Source organism: Microplitis demolitor, chromosome 9 (assembly GCF_026212275.2).
Source record: "Microplitis demolitor isolate Queensland-Clemson2020A chromosome 9, iyMicDemo2.1a, whole genome shotgun sequence".
Lineage (NCBI taxonomy): Eukaryota > Metazoa > Arthropoda > Insecta > Hymenoptera > Braconidae > Microplitis > Microplitis demolitor.
This window is the reverse complement of record NC_068553.1, coordinates 7,813,677-7,827,143: the sequence shown is the minus strand read 5'-3', so window position 1 is coordinate 7,827,143 and position 13,467 is coordinate 7,813,677. Positions and strand designations below refer to the sequence as shown.

General features: G+C 30.8%; 1 protein-coding gene across 1 annotated transcript; it reads right to left on the bottom strand.

Annotated features, from left to right (window-relative positions):
- Positions 1–5,802: 5,802 nt before the first annotated feature.
- LOC103579335 (uncharacterized) lies at positions 5,803–11,311 on the bottom strand. Its single transcript, XM_053741921.1, has 4 exons — positions 11,114–11,311; positions 7,415–7,631; positions 7,031–7,174; positions 5,803–6,210 (listed from the first exon to the last, which is right to left on the bottom strand). Exons 2-4 carry the CDS (start codon positions 7,557–7,559, stop codon positions 5,981–5,983), a joined length of 519 nt encoding a protein of 172 aa, XP_053597896.1. The 5' UTR covers positions 7,560–7,631; positions 11,114–11,311; the 3' UTR covers positions 5,803–5,980.
- Positions 11,312–13,467: the final 2,156 nt, after the last annotated feature.

The following is a 13,467-nucleotide window of genomic DNA, read 5'->3' as shown; positions in this document are numbered from 1 at the left end:
CTCGAATAACATGATTTATGACGATTCGGATTCCACGGGGCAGGAGAATCAAACTCAAGGAAATAACAATAAATCAAATGACAGCCCCAAACCAAATCAGCCTCAAAACCAAAACAACTTCAACTTAAACCAAAATGCCAACAGTGCATTCAAACCAAAATCCAGACCACCACAAATCCATGTCTATATCATAAATATGAAGGCTTTAATAAAAATAATCATCGATGGAAAAATCCCGGAAGGCGAGTTCTGGGTTAGACACACTGACAAGGACTATATAACAGTAAATACCCCGAAAATAGAAACATACAAATTAATTAAAGAAGTTTTACAAAATAATAAGGTACAATTTTATTCTTATACTCCAAAAAAAGATAAAAAAATATCCCTGGTCCTGAAGGAAATAAAAGTTGCCCATATCTCTTAATGGCACAAGCTATCAAAAACCAAACTCTTGACCTGAGAAAACATATAAAATCAAACAAAACAAACAAAATTACAATGACTGTTAATCCAAATTTTTCTTTTGCTTACATCACGAGTAATAATAGTACATTTTCACCGCTACCAAGAAGATTCAATGCCATTGAAAGTCCAGATGATGCTCCAAGACTTCCTCCAAGTAATAACCCAGCTCAACATAACGGTAATAATTTAAATTCAATTGAAGAAACATTGACCCAATTTAAAAACTGTATACTATACATTTTAAAAGAACAATTTACGGAAATGAACAAAAAAATTACTGATAATTCAAGAAAAATTGAATTTCTACTATCTGCTTTCGATAATGAATAATACATCTCAACAAACACCATACAACTCAAGCGACAGACAGGAAAATAGTGATTCCTCAAACAGCAACTTGAAAATAGCTGCAATTAACACCAACTCAATAGCAACAAACAAAAAAAGACATGATCTAGAAGACTTTATCAATACAAATAAAATTGATATAGCCCTTATCTCTGAGACAAAACTCAACAATAGACATAAACTAAGTTTTCAAAATTACTCTTTCATAAGAACTGATAGACCAGACTCCAAAAGAGGCGAAGGCACAGCTATTCTAATCAACAAGAAAATAAAGTTTGCATATATTTCATATCCAAATGCAGCATCAAATAAAATAATTGAATACACTGTCATAAAAATCCAAGGTAATGCCAATAACATATAATATATATTCAGTATTTACGCAGTATGTAACAACAAAAGATCTTTCATTACCGAGCTCGACAAAACATATGACGACTTCAAATTAAGATCAGATAACATATTTTTCATTATGGCTGGAGACTGGAATGCAAGGAACACCATCTGGGGTGACAAAAATAAAAACGAAAGAGGCGTCCTACGACACAATTGGGTTGAAGATGCTGGTATTCGAAATAAAACTGCCTTGTACACACTGATGAAGCCAACCTTCCCGAAAGTGCTGATTCATTCCTAGACCACTGTTTGGCTGACTCCAGAATCACTCTAAGTGGACTAATAAATGGAAAACTGATCACTCTTCCGTATGATAGTGATCATAATGCTATCAGTTTCATAATAGACTGCAATAATTTTCTGAAAGAGATCGCAAATCCAACACCACCAACGGCAAGATATAATTACAAAAAAGCCAACTGGACCAGGTTTTCTGATTACTTAGAAGACAATATTACCGAACACCTACCTCATGATAAAAATTTAACAATAGATAAAATAGACACCAATATACTGAAACTGGAAAATCACATACAGGACGCGATATCTGCCACAATTCCCATACTTAAAGATAATATCAAGAAGGGCTGTCAAAAGTACGTCAACCACAAAATCACTAAGCTCCATAAGCATAAATCAGCGCTAGTGGCTGAACTGTTTAAAAATAAAGATAATAAAGAACAAGTTAAAGCAGTAATAAAGATGGTGAACAAGCAGTTAATAATTGAATTTAGAAACTCTGAAACTGCATACAAATTAGCTTACCCATTAGGAATGCAGTGCATGTGAGTGTCTCACGCACAGCCACCACGAGTCCGACCTCACATGGACCCAAACACTCCTCCCATCTCAGGAAATAAAGAGACTCTGGTCGAAGTGGGGCTTGGAATGGGTCCCCCATGGTACCAGACTTCAGCTCTGGTCAACTGCTTGCGTAAGATAAGTGGTGGGACGCAAGTTCTCCCCAATTCATATGGGTTACCTCCACTTATAATCACTAAGGATATAAGACAAGCCAATACATACATTCGCCATCATTTGTCACATAGTGTTCACTTATCTCCGAGCTTTTTGGGGACGCCAATAGTGTTTTAAGTCATAAAAATGGCGGCGATAGTTCCACTCGGGGTGAAACTGCATACTGGGAAGACTTGGCCTAAAATATTAATTATAGAGATTCTGCTAAGTTCTTTCCGAACATTAATAAACATTTCAGAAATAAAGAACCGCCACGTATAGATACATTGAAAATCAACAAAAATAGTCCACTAATCTCTGACCTCGCGCTGAATAACACCAGTCCAGCAGAAAATAATAACAATTACATCATTGAGCAGCCGATTATAAAATTGAACATGATTGGTAAATATTTTGAAACCATCAACTCACCGAGACACACAAATCTAGGCACACCCATCAAGCACTTGGCAAATGCAGCAGCAGATGACATAAAATCAAGAAGAGATAGCCTTAGAAGATTCAACCACACACATACCAACTTCTTAAATACAAATCCAGCCCATTACCCAACACAGAATCAGGTGTCACCGAATTTTTTACATACATACACTGTGAAAAATTCCCATTATATTTTACTATGGGTGCATTGTAACCCCGGACCATAAGACAACTGATACAAAATTTACAAGTGTCCCATAGTAAACGTATGCGCATAGGTCCCAATTGTTTCGTCTGCGCATACCGTTTACTATGGGATACTTGTAAATTTTGTACCAGTTTTCTTATGGTCCGGGGTTACAATGCACCCATACTAAAATTTGTTGGAAATTTTTCACAGTGTGCATACAAGTATCCCTCACTCTAAAGACAGCCAAAAATAAAACATCATCAGGTATAGACAATATACCGATGATAGTTCTGAAACATCTACCAACTTCAGTTATCAAAGATTATACCATAAAATTTAACAATTGTTTCAACCACTCTTACTACCCGATTCGATGGAAGAAAGCCAAGGTCATACCAATAAAGAAAAAGGATAAAGATCACTCCAAACCAGCGAGTTACAGGCCAATTAGTCTTACAGTCATTATTAGTAAAATCTTTGAAAAACTAATCAAGACCCAACTCATGAACCACGTGAATGCAAATAATATTCTTCCAGGTTAACAATATGGATTTAGAGCAAGACACTCTACTGTCCATGCAATCAATAAATTTGCATCTGATATCAATAGACATCTTTCAAATGGTAAGCTAGTTGGTACCGCACTCATAGATCTTGAAAAGGCTTTCGATTCGATGTGGTTGAACGGCCTTATTTATGTCTTAATACAACTGAACTTTCCTGTGACTCTAATCTTGCTGATCTACGATATGATCCACGGAAAATCTTTCATCGTTTGGGATGGTGTCAACCTATCAACATTAATATTTACTATATTAGAGGGACTCCAGCAAGGGACCGTAATATCACTAATAGTATTCATCATCTTCACAAGCAAAATTCTAAATAAATTTGGTCTTAATTCAGATAATAATACTCATAGTGGAGCATACGCAGATGATGAAGTAGTATACGTTGCAGATAGTAAGATAATAATTATACAAGACAAACTAACTAAAATAGTTAATGAAAAATATCATTGTTATAAGTTATCGAACCTTAAAATGAACCCGGACAAGAGTGAGACAATCCTATTTCGAAAGACTGTAAACGAGATCTCTCCTCTCACAGTCCCACTGATAAAGACATTCCAGATTTCTGTTACGTCCCAGCCTGTACGTCAGATGACGTGGGCATTTACTTCTCTAATTACCGACCTGAAATCTAACTAATTATATCGAATATCGATAACCAAGTAATTTCCATATTATTTAATTAACTGTATAAAATAATTTAATATAATAATAAAATGATATTATTTAAGATATTTGAACGTTAAGGATATGAGTAATAGTTGATAAAGTTATTTCTCTATATTTTTTCAAATATAAATAAGCGCTGACGCCTCGAGTAAATCCTCGAGACGTGCAGCTGCACAAACATCTATTTTGTTTAAGATAACTTTTGTTAATAGATAAGTGACTCATTTGTTAGTAATAAAAGTGGAGAGATCGTGAGAATTAGGTATTTTCAATAAATATTAGAATGGATCATTCGAGAACATGCGTTATCTCGAATGACCCCTCCATATGAATCGATGCGCGGGTCTGATGCCCAAACGTATTGATAAGAGTTACTCTAGTTTTTTCTCGATCAAGAGAAGTCAGTCTGAAAGATAGAATCATCGAGAGCAGTCAGGCTCAATATAAAAACTTAACTTCGTTCTCACCTTTTCGAAGCTATTGTTAAGAATACTTTAACAATATTATAAATCATTTCGATTGTACATTTCACAATTCTTCAACTATCTCTTTATTTATTGAATAAAACAGATCCAGATAATACATTTAATCATATATAAATATAACCAGTTCCCTGTTGAAAATATCCAATAGATTCCAATAAAAAAAAAATTATATTGGAATCTATTGTGCTTTTGTCGCAGTAAGTCCTTTTACAAACCAATACCAATTATAAAGTAGGATAATCCAATTGTGGTGGATAAGATTCTATTGGAGTGTAAACGTAAGAATATTATTTATGTGGATATCCAGTTATGCCAATGGAAATGGTTTATTTTATGGCAATAAATTGGACTATCCAGATAAAGTCTATTCTGTCTCTTATGAATTTCAAGAGGATGATCCTTTTAAAATTTACAATTCACACTGCTAGTCTTGATTAAGATTTCCATAATGATATGAAAGTTTTTTCTATCAGTTCCTATTTGTCAACACTAATTGAATCGTCGAGAATTATTATTGGATTTCCAGATCGGACTTAGCTTATCACCTAATGAATTTAAGGGAGCAATCCTTTTAGAATTCACATTTCACATTTCTGGTCTTGATCAGGATTTCCACAATCAAATGAAAAATTCATTCATCGGTACTTATTTGTCAATACTAATTGAATATTTCAAGAATTATCATTGGATTTCCAGATCAGACTTAGCTTACCACCTAATGAATTTAAGGGAGCAATCCTTTTAGAATTCACATTTCACATTTCTGGTCTTGATCAGGATTTCCACAATCAAATGAAAAATTCATTCATCGGTACTTATTTGTCAATACTAATTGAATGTTTCAAGAATTATCATTGGATTTCTAGATCAGACTTAGCTTATCACCTAATGAATTCAAGGAGGCGTTCCTTTTAGAATTTACAATTCACACTTTTAGTCATGACTAGGATTTCCACAATCAAATGAAAAATTCTTTTATCGGTACCTATTTGTCAACACTAATTGAATGCTTCAAGAATTATCATTGGATTTCTAGATCAGACTTAGCTTATCACCTAATGAATTTAAGGGGGCGATCCTTTTAGAATTTACATTTCACATTTCTAGTCTTGATCAGGAGTTCCACAATCAAATGAAAAATTCTTTTATCGGTACCTATTTGTCAATACTTATTAAATATATTAATACAAATATTCGGTATAATAAAAATAATGTAGGAACGGATAAAATTACTATCGGAAAGGTTTTTTATTTTTTATCGAAATTAATACTTGATAACTGTTGAACATAATTTTGTAGTGTAGGAATTTGAGAATAATTAGCAAAAAATAAGAATAGGGTATGAAAAGTATATGTAATAAAATTATTCTTCTGTTGCGATCTTCATGACCGATCTATCTGGTGAGGCGTTTTCATCAGATGAAGTTCCTGAATCTTCAGAAGATTCTGAGTCTTCAGCAGATCCAGAGGAGCTGCTTGAAGAAGAGGTCACATGCTTGACCGGCAATTTTTTTTTTATTTCGTTTTTTTGTCGGGTGCTCAGAGAGTTGATCAGCTGAGGAGTGACTCATTGGACCAGTGAGTACAGTGGAGGTATTTGCAGACGCAGGAATTTTATAAACGGTAGAATCATCTTTCGTAGGATCATCTTTCCCTTTACCACTTTTATCTATCTTCGAATCTTCTAGAACAAAAAAGGTGAAGTTTTCCACCATTAAATTTTTTTTCGACAAAAGCATAGTTTTGGTTGTTCCGGAACTTCATTTGAAATACAACTTCAAGAAAAAAATCTATGAATAACAATTTGTCGATTATTTGTGACTTCTACAAAATTTTCTTCTAAAAATGAAAAAAAAAAAATTTTTTTTAGGCATGGTTTATTTTTGAATTGCTTTATTTTTGATAAGATTGAAAAACAAAAAGTAATTACTCGAAAAAAGTAATTACTCGAAAAAAGACTTCTTCGCGTTCAATTTTTGGATTTTTACAGCCACAAATGAATAGAGTTAAATTTTACACAATTACCTAATATTATACTACACATGAGTGTTTCCAACCTACATAAAATTGCGAAAATTGTTATGAAGTGAATGTTCCAAGAAGCGAATTGAAGTTAATTTCATCAGCTCAATCATGATTTTTTTTTTTAGAAACAAGCTACTCCTCAGTAATATAGTGTTTATAAACAAGTCACAAAAATCGCAATTTTTATTATTTTAAACATGTCAAATAACCACGATTTGCAAATGAATAAAAAAATAAATCTAACAATTCTGTTTATCTTCAAACTCATGCAAGGTAATTGCCTAAAATATAAGTGTATTCAGTTTCAACGTTTATTTGTTAAAAATTTTCGACGCTATCGTATCAACAAGCCGTGTGTTTTGATTCATACGTGCATACATTACATAATATCCGAATTAACAATTTCTTATTAATGAAAAAATACCGACATTTTTGAATATATTAACGATGAAATTTACATTAAAAAAAGTTGTTCTTACTTGTTCCATCCGTTTTAGGCACTCTTTTTGGTCGGATTAGATCTGAAATTTTCTGCCGAATGTAATCTTCATAATTATCCAGCTCGTTTTGTAACTCTGAACCTTGCATAGTCTTTTCAGTTTTCAAATAATATTCATAAATGTCTGCAACAGAAAATATTTTGTATTACATTCGCGATTTTCGACATTAAAATTCTGAAAATGTATAGAAAGTATATCTTTGAGTTTGAAAAAACATCAAAAACGATACTTTAAGCTCGTAAAGCACAATAACCGACTCATAGAGATATATTCAAGCGCATTGAATTTGAAAATAGCTTGAAAGTATTAGAGGAAGTTTGCAGTGCCAACCGTTTTTCATATTTAAAAATGCATCAATATTACCTCGAATAGCAAGAGCTTTCGTAGAATCAATAGCCGGCCTTGGTACACTTTTAGTTTTGTTGCACCCTTTTCCTTTGACACTATGTTTTTTTAAATAATCAGTTCCAAATACCGAGACTGCAATATTTTTCACAAACATTGCCATTGACGATCCAGCAGTGTAGACATCCTTGTCGTAGGTCGCTCGTGATAACCAAACTCCACGGCCTAGATGTATCTACAATTATAAGTTGGAGGAAGCAGATGTATAATAAATATAAAAATTTTTTTTTCACATCACTTGTGAGGAAATTTCAAGTTTTAATGACTGTTAAGACATTTAAGATACAATGTGGAAGAAAATCAGAATTTATGAATATAGATGTATATCAAGTCGAAGAGAAATATTCAGTAGTCTACTTAAACATGTGTATAGTTGGATTAGCGAGACTTTGTGTTTCGGATATTTTCAGTTTTTACCCCCACTATCTAAATTTAATACCTAAGACATTGCGCTTTGACAGTGGGGGTAAAAACCCGAAGCGCAAAGTCTCGCTTATCGGGAAGTTAAAAAATTAGAAGTCCATGTAGTTGATGAAAATTACAGTAATAGTTAATCCTGAAACTTGTACGGAGCAAACTTCATGATCAAAAATTATAATACATTCATTCGTTAAAAAAATAAAAAAAGAAATGCTTGTTAATCCATATTACAGCCTATGTGAATGTATTGGTAATACAGGATAATCTGCTTATAAAATCCGATAGATTCTCATAGCTGTATGTATGAGGCTCCATTCTCCCGGGAAAAAATGATCAGACCTGACCATGCCCGTTCATGTATGATCAGACCTGAAATTAGACCTGACCATGCCTGTTCATGTCTGGCTATGTCTGTTCATGTCTGAAGCGTTAAATACGCTCAGGGCTGATCATACCTGTTCATGCCTGCTCAAGTCTGTTCATGCCTAATGTATGGGATTAAATTCAAAATCTTAGTTATAATTAAATATAACTACCTTAGTTATACTTACATATAGCTAACATAGTTATAATTATATATAACTTATAAAGAATTTCATATAACTATTAATCAATAATTAATAAATTAGATATAAAATTTTGTAGACCAAGAATCTATCACGTATAAGATTTTTATTACTTGAAGTTCATACGAAAATAACTTTTCAAGTCAATCTCTTAGGTCAACGGGTAGCGGGTTAAACTTTCGAGCGCAAAGTCCTCGGTTCAAATCCTGCACACGTCCGAATTTTTTATTTTTATTTTTATAGAAATAATTATTTATAATTGTATAAAATAGTTATCCATAATTATATATAATTATCTAGGGCCATTTTTGATCTATAATTTTTTTACCCGGATGGGCCTGAACAGACATGAACATACATGATCAGACCTGAACATGTCTGATCAGGCATGGTCATTTTTCATGTCTGATCAGGCCTGAAGACTCATGCCTGTTCATGTCTGATCAGGTCGGATAATTTTTTCCCGGGTTTAACTATAGCACTTCTTATTGAACTAATTCATTCATATAAAATCTCTGTAGGAATTTATGAGAATCTATTCGATTCTATGAGATTTTCTTAACAGGGTATCTTCATTAGATCCTATCCAAACCAAAAGTTTTCATTCGTTTTGAAAGAGTTGTTCTTAGAATGTAAAGATTGAAAAAATGTATTAGAATTTATATACAATGAGCAGCCACTGTAATTTTTAATTTATTCAAAACAGAAGAATCTTAAACATCTTATCCTCAAATATTTATACATGTCCTGTTTTATATTCCTGTTTTTGTAAAAGAGAGAAATTAAAAAATTATTTCCTTCTCAACAAATGAAGAAGTATAATATAATTAACGAAGAAAAAAGCATAATATAATTAACTAATAAAAAAAAACAATAAGATAGTTTTGGATTTTTAATAGAAATTATTAGATATTATCGGTGAATCAGGATATTCTCACAAAATTCAACACGACCTAATACTTTTCATTTATTTGAAAATAGCGATTCTCGAAATCTAAAATTTTTTCAAATATATTCGAATTTTTATGCAAGTAGCGACCATGATTTTTTTATTTATTCATAACAGGAGAATCATAAACATCTCATTCTACTAATATATTTAAACACAATTAAATACATTCCTATTTGCATAAAAAAGAAATAAAAAATTTAGCTTCTTCTTAACAAATGAAGCGAGCGTTTATTCCCACATAGATATATGAAGCGTGCTTGATAATTGAAAAGTCTAATATTATTAACTAAAAAAAAAATAGAAAGGAAATAAGATGATTATTGATGCTTAACAGAAATTGTTGGATTTTATTGGTCAATCGGGATAACCTCACAAAATTCAACACAACCTAATTAAATTTCAATACAATCAACCGCTAAAAAAAATGAAATAAGAAATGTCAGTTAATTCTTATTGAAGCCTATTTGATTGTATTGGTGATACTTGATATCCTCATTCGATGTTATCCCTGCTTAAAAAATCCGATAGATTCTTATAGCTGTATGTATAAGGCCCTATACTTAACTATAGCACTTCTCATAGAACTCATTCATTCTTATAAAATTTCTATAGGAATGTATGAGAATCTATTGGATTCTATGAGATTTTCTAAACAGGGATACCTTATCAAAACCAATAGTTTTCATTTGTTTCGAAAGACTTGTTCTAAAAATGTAAGAATTGAACAAATGTATTAGAATTTATATGCAATGAGTAAGCCACTGTAATTTTCCATTTATTCAGAACAGGAGAATCTTAATCATTTTATTCTACTCAAATATTTATGCACGTACTGAACATATTTCTGTTATTGTAAAAAAAAAAAGAACTAAAAAATTATTTCCATCTTAACAAATGAAGCGAGCGTTTATTCCCACATAGATACGAAGCGTGTTAGATAATTAAAAAGCCTAATATAATTAACTAATAAAAAAAAAAAAAATTAAGATGATTCTTGATTCTTAATAAAAATTATTGAATTGTATTGGTCAATCAGGATATCCTCACAAAATTCAACATATCCCGATACTTTTCATTTATTTTAAAATAGAAATTCTCGAAATCTAAAAATTTAAAAAATATATTCGAATTTTTATGCAAGTAGCGACTGTAATTTTTTATTTATTCATAGCAGAAGATCATAAACATTTCATTCTACTGAAATATTTATTTACTATTGAACATACTCCTGTTTATGTAAAAAAAAAAAAAAAATAAACAATTTATAAACGAAGTGAGCATTTATTCCCACATAGATATAAAGCGTGCTTGATAACTAAAAAGTTTAATATTATAAACTAATAAAAGAAAGAAAAAAATACAAGAGATATGTTTGTTGATTCTTGATGGAGTTTATTGGGTTGTAATGGTAGATCGGGAAATCCTTATAAAATTCTACACAACCCAAAACTTTTCATTTGTTTCACGGAGATTGGTTTCCGAACCATAAAATTCAACAAATTCACTGAAATTTTATCGAAATAGCCATTAGCATTTTTCATTAAATCTTTGAAAATTTAACAAATATCCGATTTACCGCAACATTGACGCTGATAAAAAATGATTGTTAGTAATTTACTAACAAATATAATTTTTGCAAAATATCCTACGCATAACAAACATTTTTCTTTGTTAACTTAAGATTGCATGAAATAATTAAATTTTTTTGAAAGTACTTACACAAGTTTATAAAATCAAAATGTAGAGATATCGAAGCTAGCTTGCTGGATACAAAATAACACTCAATAATCAAATTTACAGCACTATAAATGAAATTTCAACACACAACACAACTCTTACGCGTGCGACCGCTACAGCACAACTAACTGGCTAACTGCCGAGCAAGCAAATTTGAGCGGGAAACGTTTCACGTGGTTGTGACGGACGCTTTATCCCTACCATCTGTGATGTCCACTTGACTCGTCTAACGCACAACGCGTATGGATAAATACTAGCCTGTAAAATTTCCAGGAATTACTAATCAATAAATACAAATTTATGTCTTTGTTGCTCGGACTGTTTCTTGGATGTTCAACCTCACTTTATTGTAGATAAAAAAAATTCTCTTTTATATGAAAATAAAAAAGAAAACGTTTATTAAAATTTTTACAAATGTTGTAGTGATGCAGTTGGACGATCAGATTTTGATTTTTGAAAAAAATCAAACAGAAAATCGATCCTTTAATAAAATAATTCATGCAAGACCTCCGTGCAAATACAAATATTTATTTAAAATTTAATTGTTGAGAAATAATATCAACTTTCAATTTCTTAAAAGTTTAGTTACAACTTGCTAAGAATTTTGCGTTATCAATTGAAAAAAAAAAATTAGATAATTATTCTAATTTTCCACCATAATTTTATAACAATTGGTCATTTATTATCGTATAGAAAGTATAATTGATAATTAGAAAACTTAATATAATGTAGAAATAAAAAAAAAAAATAAGAGCTGTTCGTTGATATGGGCTTTAATGGATTATATCGGTTGATTGGAATATACTCATAAGATTCTGCATAACCCAATACATTTTACTTACTTCCGAAGAGTAATTCTCAGAATCTAAGAGTTAAACAAGTGTATTTAGATATTAGGTGCAAGTAACGTGTAATTTTTCATTTCTTCAGAACAGAAGTATCTTAAATATCTAATCCTACCAGAATATTTATGCAGATTAAATATATTTCTTTTTTTACAAAAAAAGAAGAAATTGAATGTTTATGTTGTTTATGGAAATTGTAGTGAACGTTAATTTCTACAAATATACGAGGCGTGCTTGATAAATAAATGTCTAATATAATTAACTATAATATAAGAAAGAAAATAAGGTGATTGCTGATTCTTAATAAAACTTATTGGATTATATTCGTCAATCGGAATATCCTCACAAGATTCAACACAACCTAATACTTATGATTTATTTTAAAAAAGTAATTATTAAAATCTGAATATTCAACAAATTTATTCGGATTCTAATGCAAGTACTGACTTTAATTTTTTAATTTTCTTATAACATAAGAATCTTTAAAATTTAATGTTTATGCTGATCGAACTCATTTTTTTTTGTAAAACGTGAAAAAAATAGCAATTTATTTCCTTTTTAAAATTTGTAGCGAGTGTTAATTCCGACATAGATTCGAAGCGTGCATGATAATTGAAATGTCTAAGATAATTAACTAACAAGAGAAAGAAAATAAGATGTTTTCTGAATCTTAATGGAACTTATTGGATTGTATTGGTCAATCGGGATATCCTCACAAGATTTAACAAATCCTAATACATTTTGTTTGTTTTGAAATAGTAAATCTCGAAATCGTAAAATTTATTACTCTGTTAAAAATTGTAGCGAGCATTTACTTCGACATAGATCTGAAACGTGCTTGATAATTAAAAATTCTTATGTAATTAACTAATAAAAGAAAAAGAAAGATGATTGCTAATTTTTAATAGAACCTATTGGATTGTATTGTTCAATCGGGATGTTCCCACAAGATTCAACAGAACCTAATACATTCCGTTTATTTTATAATAGTAAATCTCAAAATCGTAAAATTTATTACTCTCTTAAAAATTGTAGCGATCGTTTATTCCGATATCGATCCAAAGTGTGCATGATAATTAGAATGTCTAACATAATTAACTAACAAGAAAAAGAAAATATGTGAATTTTGAATTTTTATGGAACTTATTGGATTTTATTGGTCAATCGGGATACCCTCACAAGATACAACACAACCTTATAATTCTGGTATATTTTAAAACAGCAATTATCAAAATCTGAATATTCAACAAATTTAATCGGATTTAAATGCAAGTACCGACGATACTTTTTTCATTTATTTATAACGAAAGAATCTTGAACATTTTATTTTACTGAAATGTTTAATCAGATTGAACATATTAAAAAAAAAAAAAATTAGAAATATATTTTCGTTATGAAAATTGTAGTGTCTATTTATCCCGACATAGATGCAAAGTATGCTCGATATTGAAGTAGTCTATATAATTCGCTAATAAAAGAAAAAAAAAACAT